The 23,654-nt window shown below is 45.3% G+C and overlaps 1 protein-coding gene across 1 annotated transcript in view; it reads left to right on the plus strand.

The window, feature by feature from the left end:
• Window positions 1-339: 339 nt before the first annotated feature.
• Gypc (glycophorin C (Gerbich blood group)) overlaps window positions 340-23,654 on the plus strand; it is a 34,015-nt gene continuing 10,700 nt past the window's right edge. The window contains exon 1 of the mRNA XM_069989437.1: window positions 340-674. Coding sequence (XP_069845538.1) covers window positions 635-674 — 40 coding nt within the window. The 5' untranslated portion in view covers window positions 340-634. The remainder of the gene's footprint in view (window positions 675-23,654) is intronic.

The following is a 23,654-nucleotide window of genomic DNA, read 5'->3' on the forward strand; positions in this document are numbered from 1 at the left end:
AATTCCAGCACTCAGGAGGCTGGATAATCATGAGTTCAAGGCCAGCCTAGAATATATAGTGACACTATCTCGAAAACAAATCGCAGACCACCCCGTATATATGTGCATAAATATGGTTAATAAAAGAAAAAAATTGACTGTCCTAGACTGTTTTAGTCAGAGCAGATAGCTGTGAACCCGGCAAGCAGCCAGCGAGATTTCAAACTTGGGTCTGTCATCCTCGTGTGTGCCAGCCAGGCCACCAGGTCACTTCTGGAGTTTTTCCGGTGCTCCAGGCGGGGGACGCTCCACAACCTCTCTATCTGGTGGCTGCAGATGGAAAAAGAAACAGAAAAATGGGTCTTGCGCAGGAAAGCTGAAGCCCAGCAGAGTCCAGATGTGGGCGGTGTGTGTTTTAAAAAAAAAAAAAAAAAAGGGTGGAAACTCCACCAGCCAAGTTGTAGAAAAAAAAAAAAAAAGTGGAGTGAACTGTGCCTATCTCCGGGCTGAGCCCCTCCCCTCGGCTCCCGCCCCGGGAGGATCGTGACCCAGGTGGGGCTTCCTCCCACCCTTCCAGGCCCACAGCCCCAGCTGCGACCCTCTCCACCGCCGTCTTCTGTCCCGCCTGGGGACGAGCGCGCCGCACCGGTGGGCCATGAGCAGCTTCAACAGCACATCGTCGCCGCCCCACCATGGTGAGTGCCCTGCGAGGGGATGGGGCGGGAGCCCCGGGGGGGGGGGGGCAGCGCCCCGCGGCGGACCCGGACACCCCGCGGGTCCTGCGTGCCACCCGCTGTCCCGCGCACGAGGCGCCAAGTAGGCTCGGGGCTGACAGCAGCCCCGGGATGGCCGGCACTAAGCTAGTCCCCAACCCCAGGCTCCCGCCCCGCGCCCCAGCGGCCCTGCTCGTTCCCTAGCTTTCAGTTTCTCGGTGTGGGGTTTGGGTAGTGTCTGGGCCAGAACTTGCACCCTATCAGGATAAAGATCACGCCTAAGAGCCCCGCGTTGGGCCACCCCAGGAACCGCACAACAAGTTGCTTTCTGTGGCGCACGGAAGCTCCCAGGGACCGCAGGCTCACACTCCGCATCCGCGCGCGCACGGGGCGGTAGGGGAGAGGCGCAGATGTTGGAGGGATCCGCTGGCCTGGACCCTTTGCGGGTTTGGAAAAACAGGAAGTCCGATGTCCTGAGATTCTTGGCGGATGCTTGGAAACACTGCTGGGCCTTGCCCCATCTCCTCTGCTGTGGTGCTTTTGAGAACGAACTAAAGTTTTTAGTTGTTTTGTTATGTGGTTTGTTTGTTTGTTTAGAAATAAGTGTTTAATTGTGGCTAAGTCCGATTATCAGAGTTTGTGTGAGAGAAGATATTCTGTGCCATGTGATCACACTAAATTATTAACATGATAAAGATAATGGAATTTGAGGCATGGGCTCTTTTATAAATGCTTGAAATGCAGGCCACTGGCCACAGCCAGGACTGAGAGTAGTCAAGCTCTGCTGATTTGCACTAGGGGCATGTGTGCACACCACCGTGCTTGTGCAAGCCTGTGAGTGTGTTTGGAATAATCTAAGGGTGCACATACACTATAGAACATGGGAGCTTTGGCTGCACTCTCTGCACTGAAAGTGTCTTAGCCTCCCTCCCCCTATACACACATAGTTGCACATGGTCTCAATTCATTAGTTTATGAGTACAATGAATCTTGACCAGTGTCACCCCTTTAACCATCCCCCCCATCACCTCCAACCTCACCCCTCCCTTCAATTTTCCTAGTTCCATTTTTACATATGTATATTGAATATTATGACTTCATTCACCCATCCTTCTTCTACCTTACTTACTAGCAAGCAAAGCTTCCTTAACTACATTCCCCTAATCCACGAATGAGAATCATCATAGTAACATTTCTCGTTTGAGTTGTAAGAACTAATCCTATTTAGATGGTTAGACATAGAGGCTGATGTGTAAACATTAGGCACCTTTATATTAACTGGATCTGTGCATTCATGAGCATTAATGTGTTTGTGTATGTGTGACTTGAGCTCCTCTCTCCTGTGTATATGCACATGTGTACATTGAGTGCTTCGGGGCCTGGATTAAGGGAACAGAAGGGAAGCCTTTGTACTCACTTCAGGGGCTGAGGAAATTCAGGCCACAGACATCCCAGGTCTAAAGAGGATCTTCCTTCCCACTCCACTCCCTCTCCTCAACAGTTCTAGGATTCCACTTCCAGACCTTGACCAATGACTTGCAAATACTTCCCCTCCCAGATTGGTGGAGCCCTTGCCTGCATACCATTCTAGATTGTCCTCCCAATTTGATTTATGGCAGAGGCTCTGCTGTGGGAGGTCCCTGGGGCCCTACTTCTTGCTGCTAACTCAGACAGGATGTGTCTATATCCTGTCTCAGTTTATGTAGCTGTAGCTGTTCTGCAAAACCAAGGTTAGAGTGGAGAGGTCTTGCTTCCTTCCACCGGCCTTGCCCTGTCTAGCTGGGCTCAGTGCCTCTCCAAGCCCAAATACCGAAGTTATTGCTAGTGAGTCACTCACAGCCGCCATTGCCTTGCCCTTGAATGAAAAGGGTCAACCCTCACTGAGGAAACGGCCAGGTTTGGCAGCTTTATATAGAATCTGCCGCCTCTGGCAACAGCAGAGAGGATTGCATTAAGTGCCAAATGAAATTCCATCTCTGCCATTGCTCAATCCCTCCAGATACTGGTGGTGTTGGGAGTCTCTTGGGGGGCTGGCTCAGTCAGCAGTTGGACTTTTCCCAGGGTGTCCTTGGTTGGGCAAGTGTTGCTGGGGGCATGCAAAGCATGCTGGGAAACAGGAAGCTTGGAGTGAGTATTCTGTTAACAGTGGGAAGGGTGAAGCACTTTTACAGTAAGTAGAAGAGGCTCCCTCAGTAGTGGTGAGAAAGTGGCCATGCTGATTTGCCTTGCCCATCTTTGGAGAGCAGAAATCTGTATCTAAAATACCTTTTTGAGACCTAACCCCAACACTTTCCAGTGTGCAAGTGAGCCCAGCAAGTACGGGCTACAAAACTAACCAAACGGAAATGTCTGCACCGTGAATGAAGAGTTAACAACAGGAAAGAGAACCACTTCTTCCCACCACAAGGACAGCTACATTGACTGTTAAGAATCCTTTTGGAAGCATTAGATGTACGCATGTGTATGCATACATTCATACATACACACACACACACACACACACACACACACACACACACACACACACACACACACACACACATACACATATATACACATGTAATGCATATTGCTTTTTATATATCAACTTTATCTTGCTTATCTCTAAAAATATATCTTAAAGATTATACCTAAATGTGGCACCTTATATAGATTAAATCATCCAGGACTGCAGAGTATGAATTACATAATTATGAATATCTTCATCTAATGCATTTAATTATTTAATACATTTAATTATTTAATACATTTCTTTGCTGATGGACATTTAGTTTGTATACAGACATGTGTTTGTGTGTGTACATACATATGTGTATGGGTGTGTGTATCTGTCTATCTATTGTATAGGGGCTTGAATTTAGGGCCAGGGCTTATCTCTTTTTCCTTGAGGTCTGGTGCTCTAGCACCTTAGCCCCAGCTCCACTTCCAGCTTTTTGGTGGTTAATAGGAGATAAGAGTGTCACAGACTTTCTTGTCAAGGTTGGCTTTGAACCTCAATTATTAGATCTCAGCCTCCTGAGGAGTTAGAATTATAGATGAGAGCCACCAATACACAGTTCATTTTTTTTAACCGTATGTTGTAAATCCTTGCAAATTAAGTTTTACTTGCATACAGCTGTATACTTTTAGGGTAAATTTCCCTAACCTAAAATTTAATCTATGGATGAAGGTTGTGTTTAAAACATTTCTTGAGCTGGGCGCTGGTGGCTCACGCCTATAATCCTAGCTACTCAGGAGGCTGAGATCTGAGGATCACGGTTCAAAGCCAGCCCGGGCAGGAAAGTCCATGAGATTCTTATCTCCAATAAACCACTAGAAAACCGGAAGTGGCACTGTGGCTCAAGCGGTAGAGCACTGGCCTTGAGCTGAAGAGCACAGGGACAGTGCCCAAGCCCAGAGTTCAAGCCCCATGACTGTCAAAAAAAAAAAATTCTTGACACTCAGAAACTTCTTCCTAAAAGTTACACTCATTTCTAATGCAATCTTCCCTCATGTTCACTCACTGGCAGCCTTGGCCAATTGATGGGTAAAATTCCAAATATTATCATTTTGGAATGTACCTCTATAATTACAAGTGAGACTGAACATGTTTTCTTGCTTCCATAAGGCATGTATCTCTGTTTTTGGTTTGTGCCTGTCAAAGACCCTTCTATCCATCTGTCTGTGCATCTCTGTATAGATAGAGTTAGGGCAGGCCTGCTGTGGGAAAGATAGGAGGCACCTCCCAACTTCAGTGTTCCTGTCTGTTCATGGGGGGTGGGAACAGCAAAGTTACTTCACAGGAGTCATGTGGGGCACAGGATGCTGGCAGCCTGGTGCTGTGCCCAGCAGTGGTGGTAGTGGAGAGGGTGGTTCTTAAGGGAATGTATGAAAGCAGACCTGGCCTGCAAGTGTGGGTACTATCTGGGGTCTCCAGCATACAGTTGGTTGTTATTTTTGTGCTTTTGATAATGGAACAACATTACCGCTTCTAAGCCAAGCCTTGGAAAGTGCTTTGCCTCCATACGCTGTGTGTATGAGAGAGAGAGAGAGAGAGAGAGAGAGAGAGAGAGAGAGAGAGAGAGAGAGAGAGAGAGATATGATGATGATGGGCTTTTTCTTACCTGTTTGGCAGAGGAAATACTTGAGGCTCAGGGAAGATAACCAGATAAAACTGACTTGGGGCTCTGAGGTTCTGAAGGCAAAGCCAGTCTGACAACAGAAACTGTCAGAGCTATACACCCTGCTGCCCTGAGCCCTTCTTGGGGCATGCCTAGTGGCCCCCATGCATCTGCCCTTGCCTGGCCTCCTCACTAGATTCACCCTCCACAACTTCTTGCATCAAAACTCTGTTGGGGATCCAATACACACACACACACACACACACACACACACACACACACACACACACACACACACACACACACACACACACACACACACACACACACACACACACACACACACACACACCTGTTTGTCACCTGAGAAACCTCACACAGTTGACTAGGGACTCTTTGAAACCCTGAAAGATTGTTGTTTCTGTTCCTTTCCCAGGACTCCTATCTTCAGAAGGGCTCTGTCGCTCCCTGTCTTTGCTCAGGGCTTGATGCACAAAGGCACTGGAAAGTGACTAAGAAAAGTAGATAACTTCTCAGACTTCCCTAAGAACCACCCTGTCAGGGCTGGTGCCATTCCAAAGTCCTATTTAATTCCATCCCAAAGGCCAGAAGTGCTTTTGCAAAGTCTTGCCCTCCACAGCTCCTAGGCCAGAAGCTAGCATGTACTGAGAGGCTAGCAAATAATAAATTTCAATGGACAGAAAGTCAAACCAAAACTCATTCAAAGAACAGAGCAAGGAGGCCCAAGAAGTCACTTCCTGGCCCAGCTTTTAATCATGTTCTCGATCTCGCCTTCTCCCCACATCGCTTGCGCCCACCTCCCTCTCATCTTGGCCTGGCCATTTTTCTAGCTCGTTATATAATCTGACCTTTTGAAGGAGTGCTGGCCCCTGGTCTTAGTTATAAATTTTAATCTTTATACATTCCTTCGGAACAATGTGCCTGTATAGAACCTTAGCCAATGGCAGAAACGGACAAAGGCCCCTTTCCCCTGGTGCTGGCTGGAGCCCAGCCCATGGCCTTGCATTCCGTCAGGGAGGTGGGTGGGTTGGACATTGCCCTCTTCAGACTCCTAGGCATGCTCTCTTCAGGGAGCCCCTGAGCTGAAGAGGGAATCTGCTTCAGCCCTCTGATCTCTGAGGTCCCAGCTCTTTCTCCTATCCTTATACCTCAGGCCTTCAACTTCGTCATTTTTTATTCATAACTCTTGTTGATGCTTTATTGTCATCCCTCTTGTTTCTGCTCATTTCCTTCTGTGTGGCAGCCACTCATCCTGGCTTTTACTGCCAAACCATCGTGATTAGACATCACTTGGGGCTCAGCAGGTGCCCACTTCACAGGGCCAGGGAAAGGAGCTTCCAATTTGGAGCACTCATGTGGGGCAACTATGGGCAGGGCTGTCTCAGCATCTCATGTCACTGACACACCCTGGTGCAGCTCCTTATCTCCACTTTGCATGAACGGTACTGGACCCCAGAATCCCTTTCTTCACATACTGTGTGATTATGAGAGACCTGGAATCTCATCTCTGCCATTTTTTTCTCCTGGGATGCTAGACTAGACAGTTTTCACCGTGTGTGTGTGTGTGTGTGTGTGTGTGTGTGTGTGTGTGTGTGTGTGTGTGTGTGTGTGTCTGTGTGTGTCTGTGTGTGTGTGTGTGTGTGTGTGTGTGTGTCTGTCTGTCTGTCTGTCTGTCTGTGTCTGTGTGTGTGCACCAGTCCTGGGGCATGAACTCAGGGCTTGGGTGCTGTTCTTAAGCCTCTTTTGCTCAAGGTTAGTGCCCTGCTGTTTGAGTCACAGCTCCATTTCTGGATTTTTTGGTAGTTAATTGGGTCTCACAGCCTTTCCTGCCTGGGCTGGCTTCAAACCTCAACCCTCAGATCTCAGCCTCCTGAGTAGCTAGGATTACAGGTGTGAGACACTTGCACTCGGCTCAAGCCTTCACATTTTATGTGACATCAGGAATCTCAGCTGTGTTGTTCTCCGTGGGGAAACATCTTGTGGAGGGATGGATGGGTGGAAGAATGGACTCAGATAGTATAGGCAAGCATGATCTACACAGCATGCCATCAATTGCAGTGTTTACTGCACCTTTTTTCAACCTTATAAAGTCCTGGCCCTCCGTGGTCCAAAGTAAACTCTGAGCTCTTGTTGGCTCAGGCACTCCTTCCTTTAGTGCCCTGGCTAAATACCCTTGAGGCCCCTTCTCTCTCCACAAGTCCTGACACTTTTGCCTCTCACTGTCCAATCACACCAGCCATTTCTCTGGTCCTTTTTTCTCCTTTTGCGGATCCTCAGGCTTACTGATGGCCTGGATGCTGTCCCTGAGCTTTTTGGCTCAAGGGACCTATACCATGTACCACTTGAGCCACAGCCCTACTTCTGGCTTTTTTGGTGGTTAATTAGAGATAAGCATCTTGTGGACTTTCTTGTCTTGGGTTGGCTTTGAATCACAATCCTTAGCTCTCAGCCTCTTGAGTAGCTAGGATTTATAGATGGGAGCCACCAGTGCTTGGCTTCCCTGCTTCTTTGTGGTGCCCTTTTGAACCAAAGCTGATGGTCCAGGTGTTGCTTAGAGGTTTAACTTCCCTGCTCAGACCTCATCCTTAGTCACAGGTCCACTTGTGTGAGTTCCTCAGAGGGGGAGCCCAGCCCTGCTTCTTTGAATGGTGCCCAGGCCTGACATGTCCTTTGAAGTAACTTCTCTCACCTTCCACAAAACATCTAATTTTAGGGAAATTCAGTTCAGTTATGGTTGAAAATTTATCATTATTCTTTTTATTTTCTTGAAAACAATTTTACAGCCTCTTTTCCTTTTTACCAGTGCTAGGAGCTCTCCTGATCTCTTTCTTAACTATACGGACTGAATCCCTGACTCAAAGCTGCACTTAGCAGAAGTTATCTCATTTCACCCCCAGCAGCCTCAGGGGAGGTATTTTTATCTCCCTTTTGCATGTGATGCTACTGAAACCAGAGATGGGCTATAAGAGAACTGTGCAGAGAGGCCAGCCTCAGCCTGTCATCTTCTCTTCCCTCCCCCCTACACCACACTGAGTGTGTTTAGGAGGGGATGGTTCAGCCATCCCACCTGCCTCAAGTGTAGGGCTTAGAGCTCACAAATATGCCTTAGTTCCTTTTAAAATCAAAAGGAAGATATTTATGCTGTAAGGTCAAAGGGTATATTTGTCTGTGTGTGTGTGTGTGTATATATATATATATATATATATATATATATATAATATCATCTATATAATCATAAGTACAATTTTGGGAGGAGGGACCCATAAAGTGACAGGCCGAGGCCCATGGAGGTCTCTTATGTCTCTGGCTTCATCTACCCTAGGTCATAGGGCCAGTGCTACCATTCACCTATCTCTGTTTCTCCTCTCTCTTCTATCGCTCTCTCTGTTTTTCTCTCCTCCTTTGACCCTACTCCCAAACCCCACCAAGCCCCATATTTTTTGGTCTTACACTTTTTGCCTTGTAAGCTATTGAATAAGTTTTTAAATGACCTAAGTTTATTGGCTCAGTTTTATTATTTCACAAGCGATCCATGTTCTTTGGAGTATGGTCGCTACATAGCCAAGTGACAGGTAGTAGGAAGTCTCCTCAAGGAAGAGACAGTCAGGCCACCCATAAGTGACAAGTAGATGACAGTCAAGGTAGATATGGACAAAGGGGCTTAGCAGAATCCATACATGGACAACCTGTGGGGTTGCACTGATCACTCATGATTGGAGCTGAGAGTAGATGTAGACCAAAACCCAAAGCCGGGGTCTTAGTACAGGTGCCCCAGAGCAGACAGTGAATGGCATTTGGCAAACGTGCACTCTTTTCCAATCAGCAGGGATTCACATGGTCCTGCCTTTAATCCCAAATTTGTTACCCACATAGATGTGATCAATTCCAGGTTAGAAATGTGGCAGCAGAGACCCTGAGGCTTCTCTAAGCATCATCACCACTCTCCAACCTTGTAGCCAGGTGTGTCTTCTCCCATGTGGGACTCTGTCATCTGCCACGCTGAGACACAGCTGTCACAAACCCAGGCCCTTCTACTTGGCTCTATGTAGTCCTGAGGCCTCTCTCCCAGCCTCAGAATCAAAGACCTTCCCCCTTCCACAGCCAGACCACATTTGCTAGTTCATTGCTCAAAGGGGAACAAAAAAGGTCAGCTTGTAGCTGTGCATGTGCTGCCAGGCCAGGCCAAGCTACCATCCCTGGGGGCCGGGGGAGAGACAGTTATGGCCAGCTGCCTGTAAGGGTGACTACAAGGGCACTGGAAGAAAATGAATGCCCCCGCCAATTCCTGGAATGCCTCTACCCCAAACCACCCCTGACCTGGCAGCTTTTTCACATAGTTGTCAAATGTGTTGCATTTGTAACTACAACAAGCCACGATCATAGCTGCCATGTGCCTGTGTTTCTGCTACTCTTTCCAAGGCCCTTCTACATCCACTGCCATCTTCATGAAAGGTGGGTACCTCTCTACAGAGGCTGAAGCAGGAGGATCTCGGGTTTGAGGGTCAGCCAGGCAAAGTTTTGGAGACCAAATCTCAAAAAGAAAAGGATTCTGAATATGGATCTTAAGTGATAGAGTACTTGTGTAGCATGTGCAAGATTCTACATTCAATTCTCAGTTTTGCCCCCCCAAAAGTTTTGCCCTTCCCCTTGTTCAGATGAAGAGAGTAACTTGACAGAATTCACATGATGAGATTGTCGTAGGAGGAGCTAGACTAAAACAGAGTTCTCTGCTTCCTTTGTGAATGACATTTTTGTGCCCCCAGAAACTCATTCATCCGGTGCTGAAGGGAGTGGAGCTAAGAAAGAGCCAGGCATCAGAAGAAAGAAAGACCTGAGATACTGATGTTAGGTAGTACCATTCCTTCTCCCTCCCCTTCCTATATATGCAAATATACATGTATACATGTCCACACATTGGTACACATGCCTGACAAGCATTTATGTACTAGGCATTACATACACATGCCCACACGCATTCCTCCCCACATTCACCCCCTTTGCAGTCTTCATTTCATCAGCAATTTACTTGCCCTACAATGGGGAGCTCTGAGGGATCTTATGGCCTCAGCTTACATTAGAGCTGCCATACATTTGGTCCATAGGTCCTCCTGACATTCAAATCTAACAAATGAGAAATGCTGTTGATATGTTTGTTGTTGTTGTTATTTTGTTTTTATTTTTGTGTTTTGGTACTGGGGTTTAAAGTCAGGGCCTTGTTCTTATTTCACTTGCTAGCTTACTAAGCTGGCACTCTACTACTGGAGCCATGCCTCCAGCCCTGCTTTTTGCTGGATGTTTTAGAGATGGAGTCTTGTGAACTGTTCTGTTAAGGGTGGTCTTGAGCCTGGCTTTGATCCTCTGGGTGTCAGCCTTTTGAGTAGCTAAGATTACTGACATGAGTACTGGCTCCTAGTTCAGCTACTGGTAGCACCTTTTCAGGCCTTGGCTAATGCTAATGAAACTGAACTATGCTATTGAACTGGGTTTTTTTTTGTTGTTTTGGAGGCGGTGTTTGGTATAGTGCTCTCATTTTGTTTCCCCAATGGGAATATGTGTTGTTTGCCTAGATATCTGAAGTGCTCTCCATTCTTCACAGTTTGCTTTGGGTGATTTCTTTCATGGTCTGTGCAACAATCACCTCCACCAGACAGACAGGGTCATAGCAATTTGGAGAAAGCAGAAAGGTTGCTGTGTGTGTGTGTGTGTGTGTGTGTGTGTGTGTGTGTGTGTGTGTGTGTGTGTGTGTGTGTGTGTGTGTGTGTGTGTGTGTGTGTGTGTGTGTGTGTACACGCATATGCATAACAAGCCAAATGCCAATCCAGTAGATGGAAACAAATAATTAAAACTAAATCAAAATTAAATGAATCAGAGTCCAAAAAACACAGCTCCACTTTTCTGATCAATTGTAGATAAGAATCTCAGACTTTCCTGCTTGGGCTGGCTTTGAATGATGATCATCAGATCTCCTGGTGGCATGAGGCACCAGTGCACAGCTTGCTTTGGCTATTTTTTATTTTGTTTAGTACTGTGTCCTCTCTGCTCCCCCTCATTGAAAATAATTATTCATAAAGACAGCAGAGGAGGCAGAGGAGGCCTTCCCTCTGAGTATCTATGCATCCTCAACCATGTATCAGTAATTACATATTTGGGTCACTTTCCAGTTGTACCTTCCATACAGTCCTTCTTTAGTCCTAGCCTATCCCATGATTGAACTCTTTTATAAGTCCCAAGACTGAGCATCAGGTTTAAGCTATGTAAAATTCTATTGTGAAGCAGCTTACCTACAAATGTTTACTAATTAGCTCACTCTTTCCTGATTCTTTCACTAGACCCACAGGGGTTTGGAGTGGGTCTACCAAGATCTAGTCCTTGTAAGCCAGAGGAGATGAAGACAGGATTTTCAGACTAAAACGGCTACAACTTAATAATAACCAAATAGTTACCTAGGTATTTAAAGAACAATATCAAGTAGTGTAACCCTCCCTCATATAATATATGTCAAGCTAACATGAAATTGCAGTGAAATTCTACTGAATAGAGTTTTAGTTGTCTGGATACAAATCTTGGCCTGGAGGAAAAAAGTTGTCAATGATTGGTGTTGACTATTGAGAATACTGTTCTTCTGGGAAAAATCTTCAGAAAGGATAAGTTGGAAGGATGTCAAATAGAAGAGTAGCAATGTACAGAGCCCTCACTCAGTGCAAAGGTGGTCTGGTCTTTGTAATGCCAAGCACATTTGTCTACCAGCATTCCTTTTTCTCCATGGTACTGGGAAGTGGGTAGGGTGGCTGAGGGTGGTGCCTCCATCTTCAGGGCACAGGAAGCTATTATGAGCATCAAGGCTGTGATCTGAATCCAGTTGGCCCAACTCAAGGCCATCTTTGAACCTTGTATAGCACCCACCCTCTTATGTGCAGGAAATGAATTTCAAGAGAGAACAACATTTTGATTCACAAGGGATTGAAAGATGTTGGTTCAAATAGACTAAATGCATTTATTTATGTCAAGTTTTAGTAATTGCCTCTGGGTCATTTCCTATTTAAGAATCCTGGAGCCTCTGGGGGGGGGGCGGAATCCCATTGGGGACAGGCTATTTTTGAACAATTTATTTGAGTGAAATGATGTCTATCACTCACTGAGAAAACAAAGCTTGACTGAGGATATTGCAGTCACAGGTGGTGACTGTCCCCTCAGAGAAGATGCCCACAGAGCCAGTGTTTCCACGGGCTCTTCCACACCTCCACACCTCCTCATTGCAAGTTATCACCCCTTTGGAGGCTGGGAGTCTGTCTAACTCTCCTCCCAGCCTTTTTCTTTACCTTTTTTTCCCCTTTGGTGGTGCTTTTGATAAAAGCCACAATTATCTTAGTTACTCACCCAACCTCCTTTGCCCTGGGACTGTGGGAACAAAGGAGCAGACTTGGGGGTGATAAAGTGCTGGCCACACTGTCTGCCTCCTTCCTTGGGGAGTCCTGATGATCCCCAAAGATGATTCTGTGAGCTCTCTGCATATGAAAGCCTTACCAAGTACAGACAAGCTCTCTGCCCCAGTACTCTGCATGGTGTCTCCCTTCAGACCAGAGATCCCACTTTGGACAGCCATGCTGTTGCAGGTTGCTGCCCAGAGCTCCTCTACCCCAGGTGGAGTTAGTTGTTCAGTTCAGGTTCAGTTCTCAGTTGAGGTTGTGATCACTTAGCCAGGCCCTTCCTGAGACCCCAACAATCCCAAGACTCAAGAGCCACTGAAGACTATCTTCCAGAAAGAGATGTGCAAGGTCCAATCATAGCAGCCCTCATGCGCCCAGGCAGCCATGAGCATGGCCCCATCGCTGTCACTACTGACCTTGTCCCTTTTTGCCACTCCCAGCTAATTAACACCTGTGTCCTTACAACCTCATAGTTATTCAAAGTCTATAGGAGACTTGATAGGGGAACACACTGCAGGAGAAACTGACAGACTCTGAAAACCCCACAAGTTTCAAGTGGCACCAATCAGAGTTAAAGGTACAGACTGGCCACTGTTGCTAGAGAAAGCTAGGTGAGGGTCCAGGCCAAAGGCCAAGCCTGGGGTGCACTTAGTAGGTGCAGTGGGTGTTAACTTGAGAATCAAGACACGTAGAACAGAGAGACAGGGGGAGGGAGAGAGAGAGAGAAAGACAGAGAGACAGAGAGCACAGAAGCCTGAAAACCTGGTACAGAGGTTGACTACTACCTCTGCCTGCTTTCATGAAATTTCTTGGCATGCTGTTGCTTATGTCATTTACACAGTGTCCACACCGCTGTAATGCATCAATGGCACAGCTGGGTAGGTAGCCCAGGCCCACAAAGCTTAAATCACTTGCTCTTTGCATTGTAGAGAAAAAGATACCAACTCCTGACTTAACCCAACAGAGACCTTCTTATGGTGCAACTCCTTGGCCAACAGCCCAGTTGGACCATGGGGTCCCTCTCCAGGGAGGCCAGCCTGAGGGATGATAGGAAGCCAGAGAAGAAAGTCATAGCAAAGAGAGGTCAGGGTATAAGCAGTGGACAGGGAAGTGTGCTCAGGCTGAGTCGATCTAGTCCACAGGAAGCACCTAAACTCCTGTTATTACTCTGTCCTACCTAAGCTGCCAGGATAGGGACCGTTTTCTATACTTCCTTTCTTGCACTCTACTCTCACATCCTCTATGAATATAGACATTGAGACTCTGCCACTGGGATTCAGAAAACCCTCACCTCACTTGGGCAGGTGCAAAGCATGTCAGATAGACTTAACCAGAGCTCAACAGACAGCTCACAACTGTGTTCTAATTGGCACCTCTGCATAGGCAAAACAATGGTCTTTCCGTATGGTTTGTAGCAGACCAGGCATGCTTCCCATCTCCTTATAGATACCAGTCCCCATCCCAGAAGGCTATCACCAAATACGGAGGTGGAGATTCTGAGGTTCACTGTGTCATCTGGCCAGCTCATAAAAGAAACTCAGTCATGGTCTTAACTGAGTCTATCGCTCCTCTTATTCGTGAACCAGGCTTGTTTTTCCCATCATGCCATCTTACGGAATGCCAATCAGAGGCATTAAAAAGCTTTACAAAATGGAGTTTATTCACCAGGAGGCCATATATGGAGATGGGAGAAAGAGAATCAGATTTGCCTCCTAGGGATGGGGTTTTGTGTCTATGGGCCAAAGCGTGGAGAAAGGTGATTAGAGGTGAGGAAGCAGCTGGTGGTCTGTGCATGCACAATTGGACCTCATTCATTGGAAGCATACTGACTTAATTTCAAAGGCGTTTTCTTTATTTAAAACATGAGGTTTGCTTTGGTTTTGTTTCTTCACTAGCACTATTGGGTTTGAATGCAGGACCTTGTGCTTGCTCAGTTTTCTTGTTCAGTGTTTTGCCACTGGAGCCATGCCCCCGGTCCCACATTTTTCTGGTTAATTGGCAGTGGAATCTGGTGGAGTTTCTGTCCAGGCTGGCCTTAAACCTTAATCCTCTGGATCTCAGCCTCCTTTATAGCTAGGATTATAGATATACGCCATTGGCATTTGGCTTAACACTCATCGTTTCAAAAAATCAACTAAGAGCAGATAAAATGGGTAAGCACAGGAAGAGTCAGAGGGTTTGCTTAGTAACAAGGATCAGGTGCTCTATTCAGGCTTTGCCTCAACCACCTGCACCAGCAAACCTAGGTCCCAGGAGTCACATTTCACTTACAAAGGAGAAACACCAATTTCTTCATCAGGCCCTGGGAATGTGACATTGAACAAGTAATTATCCCAAAGTGGATCTGATGAGGACAAGACACAGACACTCAGATACAATGCTCAGTCCATTGGATGGTGCCATGAACTAGGGAAGATGATCCAGTCCAGAAAAGTAGTATGGAGGGAAGAGAACAAAAGTGCCATATGAAGGCTGTGGCCAGCGCAGGTGTCACTGGAGGAGGTAATGTTTGATAAAGACCTAAAGACCCAATGGAAGCAAAGAGCAGGCATGGAGGAGTAGAGAGAAGACAAGACACAGGCTATGAGATAGGAGCAAGCCTGGCTTGATCCAGAAACAATAGGACTGGGGTAATAGAGTGGGAAATTAAGGATGGATAGATGAAGTATCAAAGAGTCAATGAGTGGGACCTTGTTGTAGCACCCAGAGCTTCACCATTTCAAGTTTCACCATTTCAAGTTCTTACTTAAGACTGCTAACTATCAGAGGGCTCCTCAAGACCTCAAGTAGCCCTTAGCAAATTGCTGAGCTTGTTCTTGGGTGAATTATGTCATGTGTGAGCATTAGAAAAGAAAAAGATGATGGAGGAAACTTTCTGGAATCCTGAAATCAGTGGCAGCCATCAACTGCCCAATTTGCATATGTGTACACAGACATACACGTGTGCATATTTGCATATACACATACACATGGATCATACAGGGCTGTTTTCAAAATTTGTCTGAAATTGCTGATTGCATCTCCTGGGTGAAGCTTTTTTGCAGCCTCAAGAGCAGTGTCATTGTATAGGGAATGAATGTGTGTGCAGGGCCACTGCCCTCAAGCACCCGTGGCTCACAGAGCCTGTGGGATTATGAAGGAGAGCAAGAAACAAGACAAGGACACCTGAGCAAGCCCCATTCAGGACTGGTAAGATGTGCCAGGGGGCTATGCTTGCAGCAACAAATGATGGAAACCTGGGGCTCCAACCCAAACCAGAGCTCAGAGCTGAGCCTTTTTCCTTTGGGGTGTGGGGAAAGGCTGGCCTAGCAATGGACAGGGAAAAGAAGCTCTAAAGAGTACTGACCAGAGGAGTCTCAGCTCACTGCTCTGGGCCCAAGTTGGCACCGATGGGGGAAAGGGAAACCCACAGCATGGTCAGCTTTCTCAGACACAGTGAAAACACAGCACAGAAATGCAAGCTTTTCTCCTTCTCAAATCTGAATGGCTCAAGCTCACACAGCTCAGCTTCCTCCCAGGATTCCTTACTCTCAGGCCTTGAACTGGCCCTATCAGGTGCAAATTCATGTAACTCATCTGCCTCCCATGGGCAATAAGGAACACTGGAGGTGATGTGCTCATTCTAAACATGGACCCTCAGACTCACCCCATGTGTCTCTTTCCCTAAATAATTTGTTCCCAGGACAAAGATCCAGGAAGGGAGGAGACTGTTATTACACAAGAGTTTATCAGAGGCAGTCCAGGGCAGAGGAGCCACTTGTCCCCAGAGCTATGGTTAGAAATATGAGCAGTTAACCCAAGAACCTCTACCTCTTTAATTTCTTCTTCTATTCATTTGTTTACCTTTTAAAAAAATTATTATCTTTGTTGTTGTTGTTGTTGGTCATGGGGCTTGAACTCTGGGCCTGGGCTCTAACAGCTTCAATAAGGAGGGAAAAGAGCCTTCCCAGGAAATCTAATAGTTTGTACACTCAGAGCCAGAGGCTGCTTGTCACTGACACCATGTGCTGTACCCACTGGTGCAAACAGGAAGTGGGCATCTCCCCTTCCCTACCGAAACAGAATCTCTAAGAACCTCCTTAGGCCCTTCCTGGTGCCTACTATAGTTTAGAACTTGAGTATCCCTACAAAAGCCCATGTGGTAAATGTTTGATCCCTGAATAGCACTAAGGAATGATAATAGGGCCCAATGGGAGGACTTTAGGTCATTGCAGGTGCCCATGAAGGACACTGCCTCTTTTCTTCACTGCTGGGCTGTGGGTTGAACTGTTCTGCTCCATCATGCTCTCACACCCAACATGCCCAGTTGATTGTGGACTGAAACTTTCCTTTCTGCTTTATAAGTTGGTGACAATGATGGTAAGCTGACTCACTCAGGTCTTAATACAACTTGGTATCCATTGTGTGCCTAAATGCATAGGGTTTGGAAAAGCATGAGTAACAGCCATAAAACCTTAGCAATAGCAAATGGCAAAGCCTACACTGCACTTTAGGCATCTGCTACAACCTCTGTCTGTACCCCACCAGCCAACTGCAGGCAGTGTTATGTTTTTCTTTGTTATTACCCTGTGGGCTTTAGGTAATGGAGTTTTAAGGGGACAAGTGGCTTTGTGGTAAGCATAGCCTACCCCACATCAGTACATACACACACACCTATGCACATACATGTACATCCACATACATGGTGTTGTGGAGAACTGACTGGTCTTTTAGATATGAGCACTAGTCTCTGCTCTGCTGCAGACCCCAGGCAGTGAGAGGGCTCAGAGTCACTCACTTCTGAATAATAGGTATACAGTGGAACCTTGCCCAAAGGAGGGTCTTAGAGATTCTGTGTCTGCAAGGGAAGGGAGACTCCCACTTCCTGTCTGCACCAGCAGGTACAGCACATGGTGTCAGTGACAAGCTGCCTGCTGGCTCTGAGTGTACAAACTATTATATTTCCTGGGAAGGCCCTTTTCCCTCCCCATTGAAACTGATAGAAATGGCTCTTCTGCCCAGGCCTGTTCCTGATAAGCTTCTTATCAGCCAGCCACAGGGGACCTGTGGGTCCTGCACTAGGCAGTCAGTGCTGATTAAAGGCCTGAGCTGGCTGCTCACCAGTTTCATCCTCAGACTTGTCCCCAGAGCTATGGTTAGAAATACAAGCAGTTAACCCAAGAACCTCTACCTCTTTAATTTCTTCTTCTATTCATTTGTTTACCTTTTAAAAAATTATTGTCTTTGTTGTTGTTGTTGGTCATGGGGCTTGAACTCTGGGCCTGGGCTCTTCTGTCCCTAAGCTCTTCAGCTCAAGGCTAGCGCTCTTTCACTTGAGCCACAGCATCACTTCCAAAAATTATTACCTTTAAGTAGTTGTCAGTAGTAGCCTTAACTCAGGGCCTGGGTACTGTCTCTAAGTTTTTCCAATCAAGGCTGATGTTGTGCCAACATATATATATATATATATATATATATATATATATATATATATTCATATAGCATATATTTATATATACTTATACACAAATATATACAAATGTATATAAATAAATTTGTATACTTAAATATATTTATATAATCATACATAATACATAGCCATATATAATAATATATTTACAATATTAATGTAGGTATATTAATTATATATTATATGAATTATACATTACATATTTTAATTTAATTATATTTAAGATTGATAGCATTAATATAATTGTATTCATTATATTCAATTATCTCATATAGTATTAGCTATATATCATATATCAATATATTATATACAATATAAAATATAGTATTATACAATATATTATATATTAATTTATGAACATGTAATTGGTTTGATAATAGTATATAGTATGTACATATATCTTAGCATATATATATATACTAGCATATATAGGTATATATTAAAACATATACCTACATATTATTTAGATATGAGCACTGGTCTCTGCTCTGCTGCAGACCCCAGGCAGTTAGAGGGTTCAGAGTCACTCACTTCTGAATAATAGGTATAGAGTGGAACCTTGCCCAAAGGAAGGTCTTAGAGATTCTGTGTCTACAAGGGAGGGGAGACACCCACTTCCTGTCTGCACCAGCAGGTGCAGCACCTATATATACCTAAATGTATTAACATATATATAGGTATATATTAAAACATACACTCTCTTTCCTTTCTCACACAGCATAATAGGGCAGTGCTTGGGTAGCTGCAACACAGGGCTTCACTGGGAACTCATTAATACATAACTCGATAAGGAGAGCATCATATGACCTCCTTTAGGATCCTAGAATCCTGGGAGCAGCTTCAGTGCTACTGCCCTCATTTTACAGCAGAGACACTGAGACTTAGGCAGAGAAGATCTCAAGGTACTTCGTCTAAGGGGGTGTGCTTGAGTGGAAACCAGATTTGCTGGCACCAAAGCCTAGTCTGACTTCCTGCCTCCTAGGAGTGCTGGGTGCTAAATGAAGGTCACTTCAGCTTGTGAGCTCCCCTGACTGAAACCCACACCACATGTAACGTGAGCTCAGACAAGGACTGAGGCAGCTTTGGAGCTGGAAGGCAGCATTTGGAATGCACTTACCCTAACGTACTCTTTGTCATCTCAATTCAAGTGGAACTGGTGCTCTGCAGTTTCAGTTAGCAACTTAGAAAGATGGAACCAAGGCATGGATGTTTCTTTTTGTTTTTGCCTCTATGAAGCACTTTCCTTTAATCTCATGGGTGCCTCTCACGATGGTTGGAAATCTCTTCCTTGTTTTTTGTTTGTTTGCTTGCTTCTTTTTGTTTTTATTTTCCCTTTTGGTTTTATTCTGTGGTGCTAAGATGAAGCTCATGGCCTCACACAATGTAAAGCATGAACTCCACCACCAAACTATGTCTCTCTCCCTACAAACCTACTTCTTGTATAAATTAAAAGTCTGAGATAAATCTTCACTTTTAGTATTTGAGATAATATAATTATGAAAGTGACTAAATAACTGGTCATATGGAAATGATAAGATGTTACTCACAACCATCCTTTCTCTCTTTCCATGTGGATGCTCCCTTTGTAACTTTTAGTTACACTTCAATTATTGCCAGCACCTCAAGCTCTCAGACTCCTGACTTCTCAGTCTTGCCAACTTGCCTTCCTACAGCCTCTAGAACTCACATCCCGATTCCCTGTCCCCACCCACTCCTTTTACCTTTTTTGGCTTCTCAGGTTGGACTACTGATCTTATCTCAATAGTACTTCCAACTACTCTTCCAAACTGTACTCAGGCCTTCTCCAATCCCTGTCCTGCATTTCTAAAGAATTGCCTTTGCAAAAATCTCTTTCCTGAAGTGTCACCTTGCCTACCTCTCACCCAAGCAGCTGAATCAAATCCATGATAGTGATGGTGGAAGAAGGAATAAGACAAGGAAAAGGAAGAGAAGAAAAGGAGATATGATATATACTGGATTTAGCCATTCATATTCTCTCTTTTATTTCTAAGGCCTCAGCTTTTATATTACCCAAAAATTCAAATGTATTTATTTAAAAGATTTGAAAATTTTACCTTTGTTTCAGTAAAAAAATAAAATTGTGCTTAAAAAATACACAAGTATTTGAAATCATTACTGCTTTAGATTATTCTACTTCCTGAAAAGACCTCCACTCTAAATGCTTGAACAGATTTAGCCCTGTAGCTGCTTTGGGGGTAGATGATATTATTCAGGTATTTGATTTGAGTAAGCAAACTCTCCTCATCTTTACCAAAGAAACTAGCACACCAATCTAACAAAAGGCAGGGCTGTGTTGTGATTAACCTTCTACCACTAAGTACAAGGTTGTGTGCTAAATTTTAGATATTGAGTTCCTTGATGACAAATGATAGAGAAAGGATTCTGTTCATATTGACTACATTGCAACAGCAGGACTGGGCCAGCTCTCCCATTCCTATCCCTCAGGAGATGGTCACTGGAGGTGACACTGGTCTAAGATTGTTTGGCTTCTCTTTGATTAGTCTCTAGGGCATTTATCACATTCAGTGAAAGAAACATTTAATTTAGATGGCAGTTGATTTGTGTCATGAGATTTCAAGTGACAGAAGGCAGAGTTATGTGTGTGTTTATAACTTCTTTGCTTTTAAAAGATTAATGTTGGGCAAATATAAATCAAAATACTGAAAGGAGGATTGGGAAGACGAAGCAGGAGCTTGTCCATCTGAGTGATGGATTGAGACATGTAATGGAGTATTTTCATCAGCTAGAAATACAATGAGAGAATGAGGGGTGGAGGGTGATGAAACAGGGATAGTAGATGGATATGATATTACTTCCCTAGGCATAGAAAAAAGACAGCCAAGGGGTGGAACCAGGGGCAGTCATCTTTCTGTTTCCTAATGAGGAAGTGAACTAGTAACTCCCCTAAGAGTCTTTCATACCTAATACCCAAAAAACAGAACTTAAGGGACAAAGGATAGTGAGTAGCACAATGGAAAGATTCTGGCTTCTGAGGCCCTGAATATGTGTGTGTGTGTGTGTGTGTGTGTGTGCGCGCGCGCGCGCGCGTGTGTGTGTGTGTGTGTGTGAGTGTCTACACATGACCATGTGTGCATATGAAGCCTATAGGGATACAACAATACCATTCTTGGTATCAATGTAGTTTTACTACATTGGATACCACCCCCTTGGGAGCCCTCCAGGGGACTTCATTATGCTGACACTGCTATAAAGGAGGGAGCTGAGAGTCAAAGACATGTGTAGATAGCTGGGACATCAGGGAGCCCAGAAATCCTGCCATCTCTCTGTGCCAAAGCCCATACTCAATACATTCTCCCACCCACATCGGGATGGGCCTTCGAAGCCCTCAAAGGTCATAACTGTGAAGAACAGCCTAGCTTTGTCTGCACCCTGACCTGGTAGCATGTTCCTAAGGTATAGACCCAAGCACCCTGTTCTTAGGCTATAAAACCCAGACTGGTTGTTATAAGAGCAAGGACTCTTTCCCTGCTATATGTAGAAGATACTGGGTTTCTGCAGAAAGAAAAAGGCTTTGCTATCTTTCCAACAAGGAGGCCAGGAGCTGAAGAGCAGCTCATTTCTGTCTCCCTGGTCAGTTCACATGAGGGGTGGGGAGGAGTGGAGATTTATGGGAAGGGAGAGTGGAGAAGCTGCTTGGTGATTGGATTGTATGGTGAGAAAGTAAAGTCTTAGAATTCTTAGACAACTGGAAGTAGTCCTCTTCAGGGAGGAAGAAGTTACCATATTCTGTACAGGGAATATTGAGACATCAACTGGACATCGAACAGATAAGCTGGACATATGTCCATTCTTGAAAAGTTGGTTCCAAACCTGGGGACTTTTCCTGAAGTCTTTTAGGAAAGTGTTAACTTCAACATACAAAAGGTTTAATGTAGGTTATGTGGAAATCGTAGCCAGTTCTAGTACTGTATCAGGAACCACAATGTCTCACATGTATACTATAGACCCAGATATCTAGCCTTCATCATTGTCCTCTTGGACGAACGGTCACACTGAGGGAAGGAGGCTCTTTATGATTAGCACAGTGCCCTTCCCTGCAGCCCCAAAGTCTCTGGAGGCCTTCTAGATGCAAGAAGAGAAATCTCTAAAGAACAAGAAGATTGGACGCCCTGCTTCCAATTCCGAGGCATTTCCTTTCTTCCAGGACCTGTCATCACTGTTTCCTTCTAGGACCTGTCACCCCTGCACCCCTGCCCTCTGTAGCCCTCTGTGGCCATCTTGCTGTCTGTGGGCCACTTTGGCCTTTCCTTTCTTATTGTCTTCCATGTCTGCTGTGGGTGGGGGACGTTTAATCTCTCACCAAGAGACTCTCCTGTGTTTCTTCTTGACCTTCTGACCAGGTCCATGAGCACACAGGCTTTGCATTTGCCTATCTACCCCATGAGAAAAAGAGAAAGGCACTTCCCACATCCAGTGAGCAGAAGGCTACACCTCCTGGAAGCCCAGTAACAAAGCATGCCTAACAACATCATCAGTATTTACACGTGCAGCCCGATCGAGGACATCTAGTCATGTAATTAGGTACCTAATTGTGCTGAAAATGCAATTATATGATTTTTAAGTGAATTAAGTCCTCCAGAGAAGTGGTGAAGATTAGAGTACATGATCCAGCTGGAGAGCAGGGACTTCAGAGGGCACAGCAGTGTGACCCGGGCTGTGCAGGGGGTTGGGGGATGAGTATGAATGTGACTTAGCATGTACAGGCATACACAGGCACACATACATGAGGACATCAGAATCGCCTCCATGTTCGCAGGACTGCATGCCAGGAGCATAATAAATGGCAGCTATTATGTCACTGGAAGCTCAACATACAGCTGTGGACTGTTTAGTGACTTAGAGAATCTCACAGAGGTTTATTTATGCATCAAGAAAGAAGCCGGTATATGGGAAGAAGGGATGATGGCAGAATCTGAGGAGACCTATCAGAGGATTTTTCTATGTAGTATTGCTCATTTATTTTCCTGGCCTGTGACATAGCCCAAAATGCAGTTCTTGTGCTGTGGCATTTCAAAAACCAGCACCTATGGCTCACGCTTCTAATCCTAGCTATTTAGGAAGCAGAGATTAGAGGACTGAGGTTCAAAGCCAGCTGAGGCAGGAAAGTGCATGACATTCTTGTCTCTAATTAACCATACAAAAACAGTCAGAATTGGGGCCAGAAGTGGTGGTCAAGTTGTAGAGCACTAGCCTTGAGCAAAGAAACTGCTTAGGGACAGCATCAAGGCCCTAAGTTCAAGCCCCAGAACCAGCACACACACACACACACACACACACACACACACACACACACACATACACACACACACATAGACACACACACACACAAAGGACAAAGGCTTGACAACTATGAAACATTTTACTAGAGATATGAGTATGTCCTTTGAAGTCTGTGGGGTTGATGTAACCTCTTTTTGAACAGTCGATAGACTAAGGGTGGGTTTTATATTTTGAAAGGGTTGTAAATAAATACATGAGCACATAAGAATGTGCAACCGAGATGATAAGTGGCCACAGATGTGATGTGTTTACTACAGAAGTGGACATGTTTACTACATGGCATGGCCCTTCATGAACATGCTTGCCAGGCTCTACAGTGGAAAAAGCAGCACACAGCCCATGAGCAGAGCCAGGAGGGCTTCTCCAAAGAGGTGAATTTAAAGGATGAGCAGAAGTTCAGTCTCTATGGCTAGGACAGAGCCTATGACTTCCAGGATGTTTCCTTCTGGCCAGCTGCCCCAAAAATTGAACGGTCAAGCAGCAAAACCTGGTGGGCCAGGCAGTAGAACACACAGCCATCCATCCAGATGTGTCTGGCCTGCCACCAAACAAGAAACAGGGAGGTTGCCTTGGCCTTCCTGGAGCCAGTGACTTTGGCCCTTGTGGAATGAAAGGGTCCAGATTAGGAAGGACAGGTGCAGAG

This window comes from Dipodomys merriami, unplaced genomic scaffold, assembly GCF_024711535.1.
Source record: "Dipodomys merriami isolate MVZ:Mamm:240054 unplaced genomic scaffold, mDipMer1.0.p SCAF_38, whole genome shotgun sequence".
Lineage (NCBI taxonomy): Eukaryota > Metazoa > Chordata > Mammalia > Rodentia > Heteromyidae > Dipodomys > Dipodomys merriami.